At 46.6% G+C, this 23,002-nt stretch overlaps 1 protein-coding gene across 1 annotated transcript; it reads right to left on the bottom strand.

The window, feature by feature from the left end:
• Window positions 1-1,419: 1,419 nt before the first annotated feature.
• Window positions 1,420-22,752, bottom strand: MEGF9 (multiple EGF like domains 9; the record flags this gene model as incomplete). The annotated part of the gene is made up of 5 exons (XM_010165016.2): window positions 1,420-2,359; window positions 6,305-6,577; window positions 7,489-7,632; window positions 11,280-11,419; window positions 22,551-22,752. Coding segments are annotated over 5 exons (1,214 nt in total), but the record flags the coding sequence as incomplete, so codon positions are not given.
• Window positions 22,753-23,002: the final 250 nt, after the last annotated feature.

Raw genomic sequence — 23,002 nt, 5'->3', positions numbered from 1 at the left:
TCAGCATCACACGCACAGCAACGCAGCTTTAGTTCTGAGGTTGGTCATCAGTTAGGTGAAATATTTGTTTCACACCCTGCTTAAATGTAGTGGTATTGATTTTCCTGGGTCAGACCTGGCAGGTCCCCAGCTCAGGGAGGGCAGGGTGCCTGCCTCGAGGGATGCACATGCTGCAGGTATTAAGCAGGGAGGCCCAAGGTGCCACCTCCCTGTGCTGTTCTCCCTCTGTGAACAGTCCACCAGCCTCTCACAAAAATCAGGGGAATCAGGAAAACCTAAAAGTACCCTGTAGGGTTTTTTTGACAGCTGATTCCCCACCACCACCTTGTGCTACATAAATTTCCTGAAAGCATCGATGCACTTTTAGCTTTTAAGCCTAGAAACACAGACAGGCTCCTGCAAGCTCTTCAGCTGAAAGCTGTTTCCACCCAAATCCACGAGATTTTTGCTTTTGCCCTTCCAAAAGCCAGGAGGCTGCGCTCAGCCCTCTGGCAAGTCCCCCCTTCACCACGTCAGCACAGGAGAGATGGCAATGAGATCCACTCACGCAACGAGCAGCCACTTCAGAAAAGTTCAGCCATGGAGATCAGGCTCTCAGTGCATTCGTGACAGTGTATCTGCATTTTCTATAAAGATTTAAAAGCAAGTAAGAGAATGGTACATCCAATTTTTGGACACTTACTAGGCCCTAGTCTTGGCAACACTGGCATTCACTCTATATTTAAAGGAATGGGAAAATTTGACAGATGCAAGTAGGGAGCACTCACATTTTCTTCTAAAAAAGAAAAGTTATTCAATGACACTAGAAGAAAAGCTTTAAGCAGTCGGTGTTTGCCAGAGTCCCAGCTCCAACAATATTGCCATCTAATTTACAGTATTTTAAACAATCTTCTTTTTAAAGAACGCCACTAACCGCTGTACAATTAAAATCTAGATGATAAAATATGACTGGGGAACAGGGGAGATGAGGGAGAGGGGTTCATGGTTTTGTTGTTGGGTTTTTTTGGTTGGTTGGTTGGTTGTCTTTTTTACAAATAATTACAAATACAATTCCAAGAAGATATATTACATTTTATATACAGAACACACCGTTTCTATCAGGGTAGGGTATTAAGCCTAAGCTTTTATTTTTACACGGCAACCCTGAGATGTTGTCATCTTCCCTTGCACAGAAACTATACAAGTTCATTAACTCCTTCTAGAAAAAAAAAAAATGGATTGCTATGTTTTAATAGCATCAACACCCTGTATAAATACTCAGAAAGGGAATAGCTTAGCCTCCTCCCCAATATTTTCATTATTTTTTTTCCTGTTTCCCTACTTACTGGAAACTGGTAATGGTGACTTTTTTCAAGTGTGCAGCTCAACTCCTCTACTTGCCTCTTGGTAGTACAGTGAACAATTATTCCCCCCTTTTTTTTTGTCCTCCTTTTCAAATAAATTTTTATCAGGAACTAATACAAAGCCTTTACAAAGGTCTGTTTCCTGAAAATCCACTGTTAATTCATGAGCTACTGTTCAAACTAAAGGATGCAGACGTAAGTGTTAGGTTGGCTGGAAATCAAGTAGCTTCTAATTAATCATGGAGTATTGCTTCCTCCACCCCATCTTTTCATCAAAAAAAAAAACATTTTAAGATCAGCATAATCAAGTCCTTAACAACAGTGAATTCTGTGGATCTTTATGGAGAACAGGACACTGAATGCATTCCACCATATTACCTGAAATTCAGATGTACTACACTTTTTCTCTGTTCACCTGCAAGCTACAACATGCCCAGCATAAGAGTATCTGAAGAGCAAATTCCTCTGCCTGGAGCCTTGGCACGGATCCTGATACCCCTTCAACAAGCCCTGTAACTTTTTTAAGCCAACTTTGGAATAACTGGATCGCTTCTGCTTCTTCTAAGCTTTATAATTATGCATGGGAGTCGTCAGCGTTAGCTGTCCATTTGGTGCCACTTCATTCCCATCGTCTTCCAAGAGCCCCGAAACATCAGCGTTGGGTATGCTGTCGTGGTAGCTGCTAAAACTGATGTTGTCCTCTTTGAGTTCAATGGTCCAAAAAGGAGCGTTAAGTTTCCTATTTTGATACTCACGGTACATGTAGACAGCACCCACAAAGCCCATTAGTAGGACCACAACAATGATGATCACTGTCAAAATAATTATGTTAAACTGAGTCCATGACACGTCTGCAAAAGCAGAAGTACTATTGTCAGAGGAGCTTAGAGGAAATATAGTCTGCATAGTTGTTGGTGACAACGTGCTGTTTATCACTGCCGTTGAAAATGATGTTGCCTTGCTGACATTTGGAGCAGAAGTTGTAAACTCCCTTGTTTCTGGGCCAGGTGTGGCTTCTACAAAACAAACAAAAAATTATTAATAAAAATATGCTAAGTTGGAATCAAACACAAACACAAATAAGAGATTTGACATTTATATCACAGTTATGATGGCAATTAAGTCTACACTGTTAAAGTGGGTATTTTTTCAAAATAGTTTACAAAAATGGTTAGCCAGAGTTGGGTTTTTTTTGGTTTGGGTTTTTTTTAAATAATTCTGTGTGTTAAGTGCTCATTGACTGCAGCATTCCTATGAAAAATCTGGTGATGGATAGATAGATGCAGTAGCCAAGATTCAATGTTAGATACATGAGCTCATGATGAAAGCAAGCCACCCAGGCCAGCTCATATTCAGCCCCTGAAAACAGGGTTCTACCAAGCTCAGCCAGAGTTTGGACTTTGAACCTAAAGAAGGCTGAGATCCACTTGTTTTCTGCATGGGCTGCACAATCAGGCTGGGAGAACACAGAGACTCCAGGAGCTTAAACCTTTCACATGTAGGATTATGTCCACAACATTTTTATTTCTGCCTTACCTGTACAAGAAGATCAAAAATGAAAAAATTAACCATTGAGTATTCTGCCATCACAGTGTTTAGCAACAAGTTTCAATATTTATTCTGCTTGATGTAAAAGGACAAAATGATCCCAGTTCTGCTTTTGAATGAAGAAGTCATACACAAATCTCAAGGAAGTCCACAGACTGCACAACCAGAAGCAGAGGGTAACCAAGTCACAGCAAAAAAACACTGTGGATGTTCTTACGAAGCATTCGACCACAGCAGAAGCCAGTCTGGATCCTGTTTTGGTCTCAGCTGGCACATGTCCACACACGAAACATGAGAACATGGGAACTACCCAAGTGTGCCACAAGCTCCATCTTCCTCTGAAGCCTTTTCCCAGCCACAAAACATCGAAGAACCTCCCTTGCTTCTAGCAGAGATGGGATAACTCCCTTCTCAGGTCTAGGAGTCAGCAACAAGGTAACACTGGAGATCTAATAAGCAGGATGCAAACTCATTACACCTTCTTCAAACCCACTGAGCTATAACTAATAAAGCATTTTCTTCACAGGAATAATCTGATCTATTTTAGATTCTCAAGTCCAGGCAGCAGGAACCCTCCAGAAGCTGAAGCCTCAACCAACCAAAATGTTTTCTACACCTATTGCTCCACAGGACTCTCCGCACCCTTTTCCCCCACTCTCTTCCATTTCTCCTTCTACTATCAGAAATGCAACTTCATTTTAAACCCACTTACAGCTGCAGCAATTACAGCTGATGGTGCCGTGCTGTATTGATCCAGCTCTCCTGAAGAGAATGTCTACTAATTATGACTGAGGAGGAGAAACAACTTCTGAAGAACTAATTTTGCACTGTTACATCACATCTCCAATGGCAACAGGAGCAGGAAATATTCAGCACATCTCCTGCCACGGGCCCACAGGGGAACTCCCACGAATTAACTTTGGGCTGTCACATTCCCAGTTCAGGCAATGGAGGAAAAAACTCCTCTGGAAGGGGCATCACACACCTCATTTAGGCTCCTGCTCAGAGTCCCTCCCTGCAGCAGCTCCTCTATTCTCTGCAGGTCCTGCCTTAGGTTGATAAGGATACTCTGAATGCCAGAAGGCATTTCTCTATGTGATACCAGGCAGAATTTTGCAGTAGGAAGCAACACAACAGGAGCAAATGGTTCCTGGATACAGCTTTGGGAGAAGGGCATGAGGAATTCAGTCATCCTTTCCAAATTCCTTCATCAATACTCAATTCTTGGCAAACCCTGCCAGTAGCTATAATTAGAAAAAAAAAAAAAACAGAAGAGAGACAATGGCTGATTCACCAGCACGGAAACAGGACTTTTCTGGGCTTTATTTGTGAGTCAGCATCAGCTAAGTGCTGGCAGTGGGGACATGGGTGAAAACATTTCCTGGAACTGTTGGTAACGTCATGGTGAAACAGTGCCATGCTCTGAGCGCGGACCGTCGCCTCTGGGCCCTGATACAGCGCTGCCTGTTTCCGCTGGCCAGGGCCGTGCCAGCCCTCCAGATGTCCTCAAGCAGCTCCCTGAGAGCAGCAGCTGCTCAGTCAATGGGCTGCTTTGGCAGCTTTGACGTGAGCGTCATATCCAGCTGCTTGATTGAAATGCAGTCTTTGCAAAGCTTCTGCTCCCTCCTGCGATGGATGAGCACGGGCAGGAGCCGGGGCCGTGCCAGCAGCCCACGCGCCAGCTCTCAGGGAAGGCTGTGGTGCTCGGTTGGGTGGCACGGTGCCACACTGCATGACTCAGTCCTTGCTGCTATGTCTCACCATCGCAGCAGGAACACCATCCCCCCAGGGGTTGAAAACACTGACTTTGGTCATCCCACCTGTCCTTTGAATATTCTCTCCATCAGCCTTGAAAGCATCAAAATCTTGGTCAGGTTTAAGACTCTGAACAGTTCCTGTGGATACCAGAGGTTGGTACAAAACATGCTGTCTTTTTTCAACCTCTTCAGAGTCTCAGACAATTTCATCTGCAGATCCGGTGGGTGATGATTTCACTCTAGAAGCCACTCAAAACCAGGCCACTCAAATGCACTAGTGGTTTATGAAAATCTTAACCTAAAACTAGTTTATGCACAGTACCTCAGCATATCAATTTTGAGGCAAATTGTGTGTAAGAAACTGGAAAGAGACTGTACACCTCTTTAATTGCTTAATAAGAAAGGGAAAAAAACAAGTGCCAAGGAAACAGGAAAGCTAGAAGAGCATGTCCCAGTCCATCTGAAAGGGGACAGTCTCTCCCCACATCAGGAATTGCCTGTAACAATGCTATTAAAATAAAATGAATGGTGAAAACTGCAAGTATACAAGCAAAGCCATACATATGGATTTAATGGAGCAAGGTCATGTAGCTCTTTGCACAAAGGCAGAGCTGTGCAGGCGGAGATAATGGATGACCCGATGGAAAACTGCCATTTCCAGCCCTGTAACAGTACAGTTACAGCTAATGAGCATTCAACTTTTTTGTATTGATCATCTCCCCGTGCAGAGAACAACTCTGTGATTACACCTCCAGAGAGCAGCATGGGAGTGAAAACCACATTAGCTCCTAATGGAAGTTCTGAATTAAATCTCTGTTGGTGACAAGGACGAATTCGGGCCCAGATACTTTCCTGAACTCTGGGTTCTCTTATCTAACACCTCACAGTGGTAATGTTTCCATGCATGGAGCTGGAGATCCACCTTGTGGACCAATCTCCTGATAACCACTGAAGGAACAACTTCAGAACCATTTTCTCTCATTTTACTATGAGTCCTTCTGCTACACAGCAGCCTCTCTAAGTACCAGAGCTGGTTTGCATCTAAGATGCTACATACAGTGTCTCAGATGTGGATTGAAGACTGATGATAGATTCCCAGAGCAGGTACCAGTAAATTCTGGTGTTAACTCGCTGTGCAAGTTTGGATCTCACCCCTCTGAGTTTTGGCTTCCCCATTTAGATTAAAAAAAAAAAAAAGTATCTAAACTTGGTCCAATTAGTTGTTTGCAGAGTATGAGGAGTGACAGAATTTATTATAAACACCCTTTGTAGGGAACTAGACAGAGCTATTGAATGGACTAGTCAATAAGGATAATTCACTGGCCACTAAGAGGTCAAGTATAGCAGGCAATAGAAATCTGAAAACTTCCATTTAAACACACTGCAAATCATTTTTGTTTTCCAGTTTGTCACTATATGTTCCCTGACACATCTAGGAATCAGGGTGGTCACAGAGCTAACTCTCAAACACAGATTCCAAGGCCTGAAGGTCTTGGTTTTCTTATAAAGGTCTGGTTTTTTTTCTCCATACTACCAGCTAGATGAATCTAAGACAATCTGAAGAATTAACAGTATTCCCTCCCCAGCCTTCAGGCAGTTTGTGCCCCCCTGAGCCAGGCAGCAAGCTTTGACACCGATTTGAGGAGCATTTTTTACCTTTCTTGGTGCAGTTGATCCCCTCAGGGTCTCGGACATAGCCATCCTCACACTCCTCACAATGAAACCCAGCGGTGTGGTACAGGCAGCCGATGCACTCCCCACTCTCCGGCTTGCACACGCTGGGTGACTGTGCTGGGTCCACGTTCCCGTTGCATTTACATCTTACACAGATGCTGTCGGAGTTGTAGTAGCCATTGTCACACTGGTTGCAGTTCAGGCCAGTGTACCCAGTTTTGCATTTGTCACACCTTGGGGCAGTTTCACCAGGTTCTAAAGAATACAGAGAGGAAAACAGGTACGTGCCATAGCCCATTGCAAAGAAACACCCAATGTGGGATTCATTCTGTGGGACCTGACCACAAGTCACTGCAAAAAGCAGCAGCCACTGACTATAAACCAATCTCAAATTTTAAGCTGAAAATAAAACTTTTGAACTGCAACATTTTCTGTTTCTAGGGAAGGAAAAGCTTTGAGGGTTTCTGATGCATCGTGCCAGCAGAGAGCATGCTCGGCACGTTGCTAAGCAAACAGGTTATGACTCCTGAACATTTCCATCTCAGACAGACAGTTTCAGAAAACAGCTGAAACTCTATCAGGGATCTGAGCAATCTGCAGGAACTTTTTGACCTATATGAAGCCAGAGGAGGCTTGACTGCAAAACTGACTAGGAAAATATCAGAATAAGTCTTACATATATTTATTACAGCTATGGCTTCTTCTCTTGGTTAAATCAAAATAGAGCAGGCAGATTGGGGAATCTCTGCTTGGAGTCCCATGGAAATATTCACAGGGAGGGAGATGTTCATGATGGAGGGCTCACAGAGGTACGGATGGCTACATGGCACTGCTGGGCATCTCCTGTACCTCTCCTGGCTGCCACCAACCCAGCAGTTTCTCTCTATAAAACCTTGCAGGTTCTTCAGAGCACACTGCAGCCTGTAGCAAAGCATTTCTGATGCCTTCCACTGCACAGCTGCTCTCACAAGAGGCAGCACAAGCACCAGGGATGCATTGTGGTGGGCGCTGCTTCCAGCAAGATGCCCTGGTTCCCATGAATGGGAGACTCATGGGCTATGAAGCACCTCGCTAGCCTGATGCACTTTGAGTGGCAATTTAATTGAAACACATTGAGAAGAGCTGCATTTGTTATCTGAGGAATCAGATCAACACTAAAGCCTTACGTATTCGGCAGGTGCCGGTCGATGCCACAGTGGAGCACGGGCAGCGCTGGCAGGCATGGGCAGGATCAGCCCTTCTGTAGAAGCCCTCCTTGCAGAACTCACAGTGGTTTCCCTCGGTGTTTTCCTGGCAGTGCAGGCAGGTGCCTGGGGAATGGACAAGTGCACAAGCAACTGTTCAGCAGTAGGAACTGGAGCAGAACATTTGGAGCAAGAATCTGCGTGGAGCACTCTCAATTATCAGAGCTCACAGGTGATTTTGGATGCCCTCTGGCCAAAACATGATCCTGGCCCCTTATGACTTTCTGGTGGTAGTCCTCCCTCCACACATACACACACACACACATAATGTGAAAAAGTAGGTAGCTCCAGCAGGGACCCACAGCTCACCACGTGAACAGGTCAGTGCAGGTAAACACGTGATATCAATATTAAATGGTCCTCAAGGGAAGGGCTTTCAGTTTGCATTTGTGCCACTGAGACAGAATCTTGATGCTTCAAATCCCCAACTCCCACAGGGGGTCCCTTGAAACTTACGCTTATGCTTTTGCCCTTTTTGTCTGTGGCCTCTTCCTACACCACGGAGCTGGTGGTCAGGGGTAAGGACATGCCACCATCCTGCTCTGGGGGCAGATGGCTCTGTCCCACCCACGTGGCTCCAGCTTCTCCATCCCCACCACAGGAGGAACGTTTGCTACAGGCACAAGGCAACAGCAATTACTGACCTTCCCAGAGAAACAAAGGAGAACTGAGGGTTCACCTGAGCCACCTCTCCTTCCTGGGGAAGCCCCTGAATCAGAAAATTGACATGCTGTGTCTTAGCACAGGCTGTGTCCTAACAGCCCTCTAAATTGCATTTTGATATTATTGTGACCAGAGGAAGAAAAAAATCTCTCTAGTTAGAAAAACACAGCCTCTATCAAAAGCCCATCCATCCATCAACAGGAACATCCTGTAATTCAGCAGGTAAGGTGGCAGTGACCCGAGGGAAGCTTATTTGATTAAATCCCATGTATAAGACTCTGAAAAAGCAATAGTCACCTTCTAACAAACCAGGGTGGCACAGAGCAGTTTATTCACTGCATATAGAAGTACAGTCAGGAGATTCACTGAGCTAATCTAGCAGTGCTGCAGGGGTATGGAACAATCTCATATCAACATTAACCACACGAAAAATCCTGAATTAGGTTAATGCTGACTGGGAAAAAAAAAAAACCACAGCAGATTTTCTTATGAATATTGGAACAGTTTGGCTCCCTTGCAAGCCCAACACGCTGCATGGCTCCTACTCTTTCCACAGCCATGACTCTGCAACTGAGCATCCCTGAGGAAGCCCAGCGTGTCCTTGCAGCCCACCCTCGTGCCAAGGGCAGGAAGCAAACCCTGGCAGCTGCTGCTTTTGGGAAGCGGCTGATTCACCGGCGCGGTGAGGCTGGCAGCACCCCGATGACTAAGGACACTTGCTCAGCGTCAGCTCCCACACACTGTTTGCTCTTCATCCAACAGCTTGTCAGACACGAGCCAGTGGTTTTTGTGGGAGAGATGTCAGGGTTAGAGCGGAAGATTATCTGCTGGTCTTGGTTTTTCTAGATGCAAACCTCGATCAGCTGCTTCAGCGGGATGCCTGGGACAGGCCGGCTTGTGGAAGGTCAATTTGCCCCATCAGCACTAAGGGTGCCTTGAACCGTGCTCTGTTCTGTTCTGAACAGGCATTAATGGGGGTATAAATCTGGAATCACACCTGCTTTTTCTATACAGTCTTGGTCATTTCAGAACCAATGTCTTTCCCATTGGCGGAAATTACTGGCATTTATCTACACCAACCCTGCAAAATGGCTGTGTTCCCAATGAGTCAGCAAGTTGCTCAGCCATGCAAAGCATGCATGGGCTTGCAATCAAGTATCACTGTGGACAGTCTTAATAATTAATAGCACTTCCTATCCTGATAATACCCTCGGGAAGGATCAGACCTCACAGTGCCCCAAAGCTGGGAAGAAACAACCAAACTCATTGCACAGACACAACATGGGGCACAAGGGTCGTGTCAAAGGAAAGCGCTGTCACCTGGGGAGTTCTGGTTGCCCAATTTCCAGCCCAGTAATTTTAAATATTCCTCCTGGCCAAAGCAATGCCATATGGAGATGGACACAGAGCCGGCAGAGGGAGCCCAAAGTACAGATTAATGCAAAAGAAACCTTGAAAATTTGACAAAGACTATACACACAGTTGATGTAAAGCTGAGGAGGTCACACAAAGTGCAGTCTCCAGAGCAGGCTGAGCGCACTGCATTACTTGTTAGATGTCAGGTCTCATTTTTAATTGACTGTTCTCTGTTCTGGTTTTGTTGGGTTTCCCCCCACTCCCAGCAGCAAATAAAGCAGATGGAGGAAAATTTAAAAAAAAGGGATTTTTGTCACATCAACAATAGGTCATTAACCAAAAAAAAAAGAGTCTTTCTTCACAGTGCCATGGTCAGCGCTGGACAGCCCCAGCAGAAGCACTGCCTGACAGCCCCATCCCAGAGGCAATGTCTGCACTGGGTTTTGTTTTGTTGGGTTGGGTTTTTTTTTATTTTAATCAAGAGCTGGGGGAACATTGAGGGAGAAAAAAGGAGCAGCAGATTATCTCACTTCTTCACAAAACCCACACACCCAGCTCCAAATCAGTAACACAGCTGATATGCGCACAGCTTTAGGTATATATCCTTCATCCTTCGATCCTTCAGTATTAGTGGGACATAAGCAGATAAAGTTCAGTATAGGAACAAATGCAGTGGAGGTCAGCAACTCAAGAATTCATCCTCAAAAAACACAGATCTGCTGCCTGCCACTACCCCTGACACCCAGAGAAGCATCCTCTCTGCCGAGCAGGATCAGGGCATTGGCTGGGCACAGTCAGCACTGCAGCTGCCCCTTCCTCTGCTGCAAACACACAGGGCACGAGGGAACAGACACCAGTGCAGAAATCACCCAGACAGACCATATTTGATGAGCTCTGTCTCTCTGCCAGCTAGGCAAAAATACACTGCAACATTTTTGAAATTCTCTCTCCTTTCTAAGCTCCTGGATAAACGTTACAGAATTGCATTGCAGCCTGGAAGTTTTGATGAGCATTTGGATTTTGAAGTGTGAGTTTTGTTGCTAACATGGGGATTGCGCAGGCAGTCACATAACATTGCTCTTCTGGGATCACTCCTTTCAGTGGAGATGGGAAAGCAATTAGTTTTCCCCCCTGCCCTCCCATAAGCTATTCAAGCACAGGTGCTTCAACATTTGCACTCCATCAACATCTGTATTGGACAGAGACAGTCAAAAAAACAATCAAGGAAAGGGAACAAGTCAAATTTATAAAAAGTGGGCAGTATTAATTACGTGCTGCCCGTTTTTTTTCCAGCACTAATCACGTTATCTGTGGCAATAACAGCCACCTTACGTCAGTGCCAGTACAGTATATGTTTCCAGGTAAACAGCAGTTAAACAAAAGCTCCTTAAAAGCCCATGTTGTGTGTTTGTGTAAGTGCAGAGAACAATAGAGCACTGATTTCCGATAGAGACTGCAGAATAAAGGCTCTGCACTGCAGCCTGGGATAAATAACACAGTCTTTATCAATGACTAGCTCCAAACTTGCCCTGCATTTTAATTTCAGTTTTAAGGTAAAGATTCTGGGTACTCAAGGCATAAAGATGCAGATGAAGAGGATGAGAGTGGAGGTCTGCTGAATGAAAACACCAAAAACCAGAGAGAGAGGGGACAGCTGAAATCTGCACCCACCATGGTGACAAGAAGGAAGTTACCTGTAAAGCTGTCGCAGGTTTTGGAGTGGTTGTTGCACTGGCATGGCTCGCAGGTGGTTTTGTTAAACCTGTAGTATCCATCACTGCACCGGTCACACTTCAGGTCCGTGACACCAACTTTACACTGGCATTTCCCAGAGCTGCACAGATAAAAACCAACAGTGAAATCTGGATGTGCTGGGAGGCATCCAAAGTACACACCCATGGTCTGTGTTTTGGACTCCCTCTCCTCTGTGCAAAAATGCCTGATGGAAGCAGGACGTGAAACCCCTGGGCAACAATTTCCAAAAAGTGATGAGGAGCTCAAGAAAGGCTGAATTTCTGAAAAACCAGTTGCTCTAACAGCATTTCCAGCTGACCACCAAAAATCATCCCTCATTCTGGAAAGCCTTGACCCAAAGCCATCCCCATGCATCAGCCCCCAGCAGATGCTCCAAGAGCCCCTCTCTGGGGCTGCTCTCTTCCAGGATGTGGATTTATTTGCAGTTGCAGTGGTTGAGGCATCTTAGCTCTCCCCTACATAACCTCCACCTTATTCATACACTTTTTTTAATCCAGTATTTGAAGGTTTGGTGTGCTAGCACAAAGATGATTTATTGTTCTCCCTCATTCCTCCTGGGGAAGAGCAAGCAATGCACAATTTGCTTCTAAAAGCCCCTAGAAAAATCTGTTGATTAAAACTAAGAGAGGCTGAGGCTCCAAATAGCTTGATGCACTATTGATGTGTTGGTTTTAATTAAAATGTGGTAGATTGCAATGTTTTGGGGAAGACGTTGCTTCTGTTAGAAATTAACATAATTTAGTATTTCTGTTGTTCATTTGCTTGCCAAAGGAAGAGGAAATACTCCAAAGCACACCAAAATACGGAACTCAGCCCAAGTGGTTACACAATTAAATAGTTCCAGAATATGAAACTTCAGGCATATTTAATGGACCGATTACAAAAAGGAAAAAGAAATATGATGTTTCCTTGCTCTCCAGACCATTATCTGGAATTGCAGCAGGCAGACACAGAATTCAAAGGGATGCTGTTAAGCAGCTCAGTATGTTTGACTTTTAAAGAGCTTTTCACAAGACCTACCATTAATCCAAATGTTGTCACAGTGTTTAAAACAAGAGCAAACAAAAAGCAGCTTGTTTTTATTTGCTTCTGACCATTACCAGACAGATATTCCTGTAAGCGGGCAGGGGACGGGCAGAGCCAAGCAGAGAAAAGCAACTAATTTTGGGGGGAGATCTGATATTTAGCCTGAAAACACATCTTCTGGGGATGTGCCCTATGAGCAGGACTTTACATGACCAAGAACAGAGCTGTGCCATCTTCACCCTCCCAGACTTCCTCCTGGAGTCTACAGTGCTCTGTTTTAATCTCTCCCATCCCTTGACCAAGCCTTTATCTTAATGACACCCTCCTCTTCCTCCTGGCTGGCATTCTTCCATCCTGACTCCCGCATCATTTCTTGAAAGGTGGTTTATTTCCCCAGTGACTCTGCAAGAGCTCAATGCAGCATTTTGGTGCAGCGTCCTTTGATTTTACTCGTTAGCTTAAAAATAACAGGAAAGCAAGCTATTAAAAAAAAAAAAAAAGTCACTTTTGGAAAGTTTGGTTTTAATGCCTCTCAAGCAGACCTTTTCTCAACATGTTACACATGGCACAGAGCCAAGTTCTGCATGTGCAAGAATTAAATCACTCAGCAAATATAAAGCTTTGCCTGTGGTCATTGCTTCCATAGAATAAAGCCCCCTTACAACACGCCTTTTCATAGCTCCAGTTCAGTAAAGACTGTCAGACACTTTTTAAAGCAAAGGTCAATGATATAAATGCATTGAAACCACAAAAAAAAAAAAAGAAGTCCTGTTAACAGACCGATTGTGCCCATAAAAATCCAGAAACTTGAAAGAAAAGACCCACAGTTTAATACTTGCACAGTGAGAACTGAACTGGATTTTGAGTATAAGCCAGGAATTTATTTTTTGGGGGAAGTGGGGGGGAAGGAGGGGGAAGGGAGGAGGGAAACATTTTGATGCAGCAACATCAATTGCTCAACTCCATTTCAGATGATTATTAACTCCACGAAAACCAGCCAATTTTCAGCTCTCAAAACAGAATTGATGGAAGGATGTGTTGGGACAAAAACAGATTTCCAGTAACAAAAGTCTCCAGCCAACCTTGGTTTCTACTAGAATTTTATGAACATACTTACTTTAAAGACCATGTAGGTAGTGTATATCACCATCACATCATCCATCAACTTTATATACATTTCCTAATGATTAAAAACATCACCAGCATGAGAGGTCCCAGCAGAAGGAGCAGGCAGTGATTAGCTGGCTGGCAGGGATAGGGGCAGACCATGTGCAAGGCTCGGATCCGACACCGAGTGATCTGACCCTCCGGAGGTTAGGACTACACACCAGGTTGGGGACTCCCAAGGCAGGAGCTTGTGCATCTAATTGCCCCCAGCCCTTGGGCTTCGTGTTATGCCTCAGGAGCTGCTATCTTGATGCCTGCAGGGCAATAGCCTGGGGCTGGACAGCACCCAGGGTAGGATGCAGCCACCCAGGGCAGCAGCACACCAGGAGACACTGGGGAGGGGGTTGTAAATAAAAACAAAATATTAGGCAATGGGGAACAATCTACACCCCAAAATACATCTGCAAAAGCCAATTTGATTTCACTTCCACCCCCAACAGCCCCCTGCCACTCCACCCAAGGGGAACAGCCCCAGGATGCCAAGGGATCTGTGCCACTAGTGGCAACAAAACCTTCCCCGGGGTGGGATTTTAGACAGGACTGCAGCTTTACAGCTACAGTTGTTACAAGCATACAACAGAGGAACCTCGTCCGTGCATCACCCAGGGTGCTGTTAAACAAGACAACTGCAGAGAGTTTTGACCTTGCTTGGAAACGTCCAAGGAGCAGAGCACAAAGGACAGGGAACACCTCTGAAATCCCATCTCGTGCCTGGCCTGAATCTGCAGAGCATCACACAGTTAATTTTCTGCCAGGTCTGATGGTCAGGGAAGGACACACTGATGGGACAGGCTCTCCCTGGGAGCTCAGGCAATGCCCCAACCCTGGACCACTCAGCACAGGACAGCACATGAACTCAAGGCCTGATCACAAGGAAGAAAAAAAAGACAAACAACAAAACACAGCATTAAAATATCATGATCTGAGACAGATCACAATGTGCAGTTGCATCTGCAATGGGTCTTCAGTTCTCCTCCACAGAACTATCCTTAAGTTAGTGAGGACAGGACAGACGCAAGATGGATGGGAAGATGGAGGACTGCAGCCTTAAGGGCTGTTTGGAGACATGCTGTGCAGGGTTTAATGGTGTAACAGAAAACCCTTCGCAGGCTCTAATCGTTTATTTTCTCTTTTTTTTTCTCCCCCAAGTAGGAGGGAAGGGAGAAATTCATTTTGAATGTTTTCCCAGCTGCCAGAAAAACCTGGATGCCCAGCTGCCACTGAGAGCCCAGGGGCTGCCTGACCAAGCCAGAACCAGCCAAAATGGTACAGCACCAAACGTTTGTGCCTTTATTTTTAAAACATGAGACTGGCAAGATGTTGGGGCAAAGTCAGAGAAGGAGGGAGCTCCCATAGGTCTCAAACCAGAGCAGGCCATGTGGATGAGCCACACAAAACCCTCCACAGCTTTGAAGAAGAGCTTTGCCAAATACATTTACTGTCTTCACCTTGAAGGACAGAGCACACGCACGCATCCCTCACACCACAGCATCACCCAGGACCACGCCACTTGCCAGGACCATCCCCAGAAGAGCCGGCGAGGGGCCATGCTGCCTTGGGAAAGAGAAAGCGAGGGCTACAGCCAGCCCTTCCCCAACCCAGTGACATCTCCAGCTTCGCCTCCTGCCCCATCCCCTCCCAGCCTCTGATTACAGATACACCCATCACTCATCTCAGCAGGGCCCGGAGCTGTTCCTGGAACATATACAATTAACAGCAGCACCAGCGCTCCCTATGAATGAGGGAAAACGTGTTGCTGAACCACGAGCATCTGTAAAACAACCCTCCTGAAAAGGCTTTGTCACACTTTGATGGAATAAGACAAAAGGATGCGATGCAAGATTAGGAGGATTCAGAAGAGATGTCACTAAAAATGGTGTGTTTCTCCAGCGAGCCCGGTTTCTTTTGTGCTGATTTTCTGTGATGTCTGACAGCAGCCAGGGAATAAATCTCTCTTACATTTTCTGGGCAACGTAGAAAAGTTAACATTTGAAAGCTAAACGCTCCAAGACGCTTCCATGGAAAACCAACACAGTTAACACTCACAGAATCACAGAATGGTGGGGTTGGAAGGGACCTCAGGAGATCATCCAGTCCAACCCCCCTGCCAAAGCAGGTTCCCTACAGCAGGTTGCACAGGAAAGTGTCCAGGTGGGTTTGAACATCTCCAGAGAAGGAGACTCCACACCCTCTCTGGGCAGCCTGTCCCAGGGCTCTGGCACCCTCACAGTAAATAAGTTTTTCCTTAAGTTTGTGTGGAACTCCTGGTGTTCCAGTTTGTGCCCATTGCCCCCTGTCCTGAATACTCACCCCGAGCAAACCAAGAACCCTCATAACGCACATGTTGATTTTCCTTTAGGTCAATTATTTTGAATATCAGCACGTGGGGAAGCAGACAGCAGGAAAAAGCCCCATGTAGCACGTGTTTGGGTGTCACCTCCTCACTCCCTCGGCTCAAACCAAAGCCATCAGCATCCACAAAATGCTTTGGTGGAAGGGTCAGTGTGACCACAGCTGAGCCCCACACCCGCCACCCCGCTCAGAGCTGCCTTTGTGGAGGGCAGAAGAAGTGGGGCTTTATTGTGGGGAACATTGGGCCATTGTGCGCCGCATTCCTCGCTTTGTGCCGGGGGACGGCATCTGTTTATATGGCAGCTCTCGACGGAGGGGGGACACTTCACAGCTCTGAAAGGCCATTCTGTAAATGTCAAAGGGCCACCTTGTCTGGCCACCGCCGCCTCCGCGGCCCCATCTCCCCCGCCGAGGATGCCCCAAGCCGATGGGAAAGCCAGGGAACTCCAGCCTGGGGCTGTGCCATCTCCTCCGGGTGCCCTCCTGACACCACCCGCCAGGACCTCGGTAGTTGGGGAGGGAGGAAGCGACGGGAAGACCATGATGGCCCTGGAAAGCAAGGTTGGATGGGGTCCTCTACAGTTTGGCAGGAGGAGAAGCAGCAAAAGCCTAATGAATCACAAAATCTCAATCCTAAAGAGTGACTCCTGGCCTCTCAGATCACCCCTTGGAGATCACAGCAACATGGGGATGGGACAGGCAACCTCGACACAAGAAGACAACACATCAGTGGAGAAGGCAGGGAGCTGGGGCTGGTCCCCACTGGACACACCAATTTTGCCCAGTGTAGTCCCTCCAGCCTCCAGATCCCTACTGATGTCTCCTCACAGGCAGCAGAAAAAGGCAGAAGCAACAAGCACTGCCTGAAATCAGGCTGGGCACCACCTCCTCCAAATCAGAATTTGGCCACCAGAGCTTAAAAAAATTGAATCACTATATTTTTGAGGGCAGTCAATGTTTGCCAGAACATCAAGTCTGCAACAAACAACACCAGAACAGCAAAGCCTGCTGGAAAAATCAACAAGAGAGGAGGATTTCTGAGAAGCCACAATTACTGTAGGGGAGATGATAACAATCCACCTTTCACTGCTGCTGTGTCCACTCACTCATTTATTTCACACCCTTGTCTGCAAGCAGAAAAAAATGATGCAGGTAAAATATTTACCTGCTTGGGGGGGGGGAAAGAGGAGAAGAGCTAATAGGATGGGAGTCTGTAATAGGAGAGTGATTTAGATAATTAAAGCACACAGAAAAATATGCTTTAATGGGGTATTCTTCTGCTTTTATGATGTCCACGTGCAACAATTCCCACTATAAAACAAAATCTGTTCTCTACAGAGTGATGCTGACAAGGCATTACTGGGAGAGAATGAGCCACTGCTTGTGCTCAGCCAGTCTGCAAAAGGGAGAGCAGTCTTTTAAAACAGGGAAAAGAAGAGGGGGATGTTTGGTTTTGAGGGATTGTTTTTTTGGGTTTTGGGGGTTTTTTTAATAAGTCTTTGAGGACTTGGGGCTCCCAAGGTCTTTATCTCCAAAGGGAAGTAGTGCCCAGTGTGTTTTACTGGACTGCTAAAATACAGTAGGATGGAAATACAGTTTCCCACGCAAAGAAGAGACATTGCAGAAGTGTGATGACACTCTAGAGACAGAAAATGAAGATTTGTCTGGATGCGAAATGAGAACTCCACCACCTTCCCCCAAATAACCTCCTGCGGTCAAGATGGGCAGAAGCCGTGAGAACGTGAGGTCTCTCTCATCTCAAACCATTGCCACAAGGACCCTTCCTGCCCAGGATGGTGAAGCTCCACAAAAACCTTGAATTTCAGTGGATCTGCATTTTCTGACTAACAAAAACAACCCCAAATTCTGCCCCATGAAGCTTCACACCACATGATGTTCAAGGTGCATCTAGTCTGTGACCCACCTGAGTGCTTCCCAAGGTCATCAGGACCGATGTTCCTTATCTCTTCCCCCCTCTCCATGATCTCTTTGGATCTTTTCACATCCCACCACCTCTGCAAACCCAGCGTGCAGCTCTCCCTGCCCAGCACCCCCAAGCTCCTTCAGAACCCCCAGCCCTTATCCAAAGACCTGAACAAAGAACATTGTCCAGTGCTGCTGACCTCACTCTCACCAGCAACGCTCTTGCAAATCCATAGGAGTAAGGGTCACAAGATCAGCCTCTCCAAAGAGAATCCCAGTACAAAGAAGGCACACAGGGACAGCGACTGCCCAGCTAACAGCACCCCTCTGGCAGCCTCGCAGCACCCCTGCTCCAGGGGATGGCCGTGTGTAAATGCTCTCAGGGACACTCTGCCTTCACTTTGTTATAGGAACACAAAGCACGAGATCACCTTGAGGGGGCAAAACATCTCTGAATTAAAACTTGGGCATTTATAGATATGCTTTTTCTTTTTTTCCTTTTTTTTTTTCCTTCTTTTTTTTTTTTTTTCTTCTTTTTTTTTTCCAAACCAGAAGTGAGTGACAGCAGCTCTCTAACATGACTTACACCCAGCCTGTGGCACAAACAGAGGGTGAGCCAGGATCACACACTGCAGAGCTGTGTCCCCAGCCAGCAGTAAGGAAAGGCTGCTCAGTTAGGGAAGGAGCAGAGTGCTGGGTGCTTGGGCACTGTGTTTCATCACAGGACACGAACCAAAGTGAACGTCGCTTTTGCTTCCCATCACCCTTCTGCTTGTGGGGAAACTGAGGCACAGGCAGAAGAAGCAACTTAAATTGATTCACAGAGCCCAAATTATCATGCATCTGTTTTCATTAGGGACAATAATAGCATATTATGTGTGCTTAGAGCTTTTTAAGGGAACTGAAAAACCTAACCCAGTTTAGATGGTTAACCCAGGCTTAGTTAAACCACAGGTTAATCCTTAAACACCACACAGCAGCTCTCATTTGCTACCACAGTGCAGTAAAAGCTGAAGGGTGCATCACTGTCTTCCCTAGAACCAGGGTAAGTTAGTTTAAAACACGAAATCTCCCAAGGAAATAGGGAATGGAGGGCTAAACCCTTCTGCTGAGCAGCGGTATCTCATAGTGTCTTCTCTGCTTTGCAGCTCTCCTCCACCATTCCTCCTGTGCACAGTGACCTTCTCCAGAAGCATCACCTGCACCAGGTAGGGACATTACTGCTCCCTCAGAAGAGGACAGACACAGCTTTCACTGCAAAATCCCCAAAAGATGGGGAGAGATGCAACTGGTGGGGGGCAGCTCCCAGTTCAGGTGACTTCACCATGGGCTGGGGCCACCAGCAGGCACCCTCCCCTCCCAGACACTGTCCCCAGGGCTTTGCAGTGGGCACACAGCCCTTCCAGCTCAGCCCGTGCACCCACATGAGTCACCATCCTCATTCTCCACTATTCCATGACCTTGACCATGACCCTTGAAACTTCAGCTTCTTCCTCCACCCTTCCTCTATGGACTATGAACACTTCCAGGCTACAGCTATCTTTAGCAGGCACCTACACAGCATCCAACCCAGTGAAATGTGGTTTTATCTGAGGTTTCTAGGCGTTACTGCAACACGGGGAACACACTCCCCGACTCCGAGATGTGTCAGCCCTCTGTGAGCAGCCCAGGATTGCATCCAGCCCCACACTAAGCTCCAGCTTCAGCTACACACAGCTTTTTATCTAACAAAAAAAATCACCCAAACCAGCACAGAAACCCTGTGTCACCCCAGAGGGGGATCTGTGTGGATCTCCCCAGATAATCAAATTTAAACTACCACCAAAATAGACCTTTGATTAGTGTCTGTGGAGTCCATTCATAGCGACAGCATGTCAGGTCAATGTTCACTCCCAAAATCAACTGGCTGCCTCGGGAAAGGGATTTTTTTTTTTTTTTATTTTTATTTGCTGGTCTGCATTTGAGGTCTAGTTAATAAACAGCATACTTGGGTGTGCCATCTGGCCAGCCATAGAGCATGCCTAGAAATAATACTAATAATCATCATACGGTGGTGCTTGAAAAAGGCAGTTTTACAAAAGCCTGGGTGAGCTGATTGAAACCTATCAGGCGTGTTTTGTGTGCCCCCAGAGCTCAGCCTTCAGGCAGTCTGTCCCTCAAATCAGCCACTGTCAAAAAGGGTCAGCGTCCAAAATTCCACTGCTGTTTTACTCAGATTCATCTGAACAGGAGCCGCTTTTTTCCGTGTTTTGTGTGCCCCCAGAGCTCAGCCTTCGGGCAGTCTGTCCCTCAAATCAGCCGCTGTCAGAAAGGGTCAGAGTCCAAAATTCCACTGCTGTTTTACTCAGAGATTCAACTGAACAGGAGCTGCTTTTTTTCATAAGCCAGCACGCAGGAATTAACTTGGGCAAGTTCGAGTTGGGCTGGTGCTTTTAAAATAAATAAATAAATAAAATGAATACAGTTTACAGTATTTTTAATGACAACGAAACAGAAGCTGGTTGCTGGTGTTGGGCAACGCTCAGCCCAAGCAGGGACTGCCCAGAGTGACATGCACCACTCATCCAAGGACTCAGCAGCAGGTAGGCATCAAACCCAGAGCTCCAGACCCAATGTTCCCAGAACAAGAGCCAAAACTCTCATTCCTGGATCCCCTCACAATGCAGAAGAGGCTCTCCCACCCTTTGGGACAGACCCCAACACAGGTACACACCCCATGCTCCTGCCCTGATGGATTTTGCATCCTACTTCATTTTCCCCACACACTTTGCTCTGCACGAGGCTGCCCATCTCGCAGCTGTACAGATGCCCCCAGCCCTACAATGCAGACAGCTGACCTAATTTTCCTCTTTTTAAACACCCAGAGGTCATCTCCATCTGCAGCAAACCCCACTGAGCAGGAAAAAGGAACACAGAGTGATCTCTGTTAACATCAGTCCTCCTCCACAAGTTTTCCTCCAAATTTTTCCCTGTGCTGCCTCTTCTAAATGTCTGAGGATCTGCATCTCCCACATCACCAAGGCTGTAAAATGGTGCTGAAGAGGATAAGCTAGGGAGGTCCTCTGCCATTTCTGGGTCCATACACGTTGGGGTTGGGTGTGATGGCCCATTATGTGCACAAACTCCACCTCGTTCTCCTTCACAACTCAGAGCATCTCACCTGAAGCTCCAAAGGGCGTTTCCTGGCTCACCCAGCACAGTGAGATGTGAGGAGATGTCACCCATGCCTGCGCTTTGCCCGTTGCCCAGTGACTCAGAGTTGGGGCGAGAACGTTCCCTCCCAGTTAACCCAGTCACTCCAGCAGCATCTCCCTCCTCTCCTAGCCCTCAAAGATAAGATTTGCCCCATCTGTCTTTCTGCCCAATTTGCCTTTCTAATAGATCTGACCAAACTTGAATTTTCTAATCTGTGGCAACCCCTGATGATTCCAGTCACATCTTCCCCATACCTAAAAGAAAGAACCACTAAAACAAGTGAAAAACTCTATACTCTCCATGCTCAAGAATCACCTTTTTTAGTAAGAAGGTCACTCTAGTCAGTTGGAGCATTGCTTTGAAGTTCTGATTTTTCAGAGCTTATGCAAGCAGAAAAATGCAGCATTGAAACGAAAAGGAAGGACATCAGCACAGGGTTTGGGTGTTTGGAAAGTAAAAAAAAAAGTATTAAATAATTATAAGCAGCATGTCCCTGCAGAACACTGTGCTTCTGACTCAGCCCCAGCCTTAGCAGGGAAGTGCAGGTGTTTAGCACACACTGAGCCTGGACCAAACCCTGAAAGACAACAAGGCTGATGCCAGCGCAAGGCAACCAGTGCAGAAGCCCATTGCACCTGCACACGGGTATTGCTTCCCTCACAGGGCCCTGGAGAAGGGTCAGGGGCTCCAGGAACGCCTGTGCTGATGATTTTCTGGTGCCCAGGAAGGCCTGAAATCTCTGCAGGGTGGTTTGTTGGGGGGTATCCAAGGAAGAGAACCTGTATCTCACTACCTTGCAGACATAAGCAGGGGATCCAAAGGGTCTGGCTGCTGCTCAGACCATCATCTGCAGGAATAAAGTGACACCCTCAACTCAGCAGCAAACCTCTAATGACTGAGATCACTGGAAGTTGGAAAAAAGTAATTGCGCACTGGCTTTTAAAAAGCAAAATGTGAGGGTGGGTAAGGCGAAATGAAGAGGAACATGTTCATTATATAAGAGAGCAAAGCATCAGCCATAGTGACTTTCTTGACACGGTGAAGGAGAAGCAGTGACGGGGTTAAACAACAGGCAAAGCAGGAGCTGACACTTCTGTTGGGCTGCTGCTGCTTTCATGATGCTGGACAAGGGCAGAACACAAAGCTTCACTTGCCTCTGGTGTAATGAACATCTCTTTGGAAAACAAACCTCCCCAAAGCTCCTCTGCTCCACTCCTGAGCTCAAGCGGGAAGGCAGTCCCGTCTGATAGGGTCTAATGGATGCAAAAGGCATTAGAGGAGAGGTTCTGCTTCCTTACAACTCAGAAATGCGAGTTAACTCCCTTGTGGGCTGCCAGGGCTTTTGCCACAGCTATGGATATTTTTATAATCCAGATCTTGAAAGAGAGGAAGAATATGCTTCATGAATTTTTATAAGACCAGCTTCCTTCCTGCTTTTTCTTTTTTTTTCCTTCAATCCTAGCACCAGATGACGAGATCCATTCTTGCCTGAATGTGCATCCTGTATCCCAAAATACCCCCAAATCCCAAAATGCCCTGTTACTTACCCATCACACTGGGCACTGCTGGAGCCGGCGGGGCTGCAGCCACAGGGACGGCACCGCTGGCTGCTCTGCTCCAGGTAGAAGCCCTCGGCACAGCTCTCGCACCGCAGCCCCGCGTAGCCCTCCAGACACGGGCACTGCCCCGTCGTGCTGTTGCATTCGGATGCGCTGGCGCTGCCCACGGCGCTGCAGTTGCACAGGTCTCCTGCAAAGGGAAAGATGAAAGAGAAGCTGAAACCAGTGTGTGGGGGACACAGTGCCGAGCAAGACCCCAAATGGGGCCAACACCACTGTCAGCACAGCTGCCCTCCCTTTGCTTACTCCAGGTTGGAAACATCATCACTGTCAGGATGATATTTGTTTTAAAATGTTGAGGATGACGCAAGGGCTGGAGCACCTCTGCTATGAGGACAGGCAGAGAGAGTTGGGGCTGTTCAGCCTGGAGAAGAGAAGGT

The sequence above is a fragment of the Antrostomus carolinensis genome, unplaced genomic scaffold (genome assembly GCF_000700745.2).
Source record: "Antrostomus carolinensis isolate BGI_N321 unplaced genomic scaffold, ASM70074v2 scaffold21133, whole genome shotgun sequence".
In the NCBI taxonomy this organism is placed as follows: Eukaryota; Metazoa; Chordata; class Aves; order Caprimulgiformes; family Caprimulgidae; genus Antrostomus; species Antrostomus carolinensis.
This window is presented reverse-complemented; position numbering and strand designations above follow the sequence as displayed.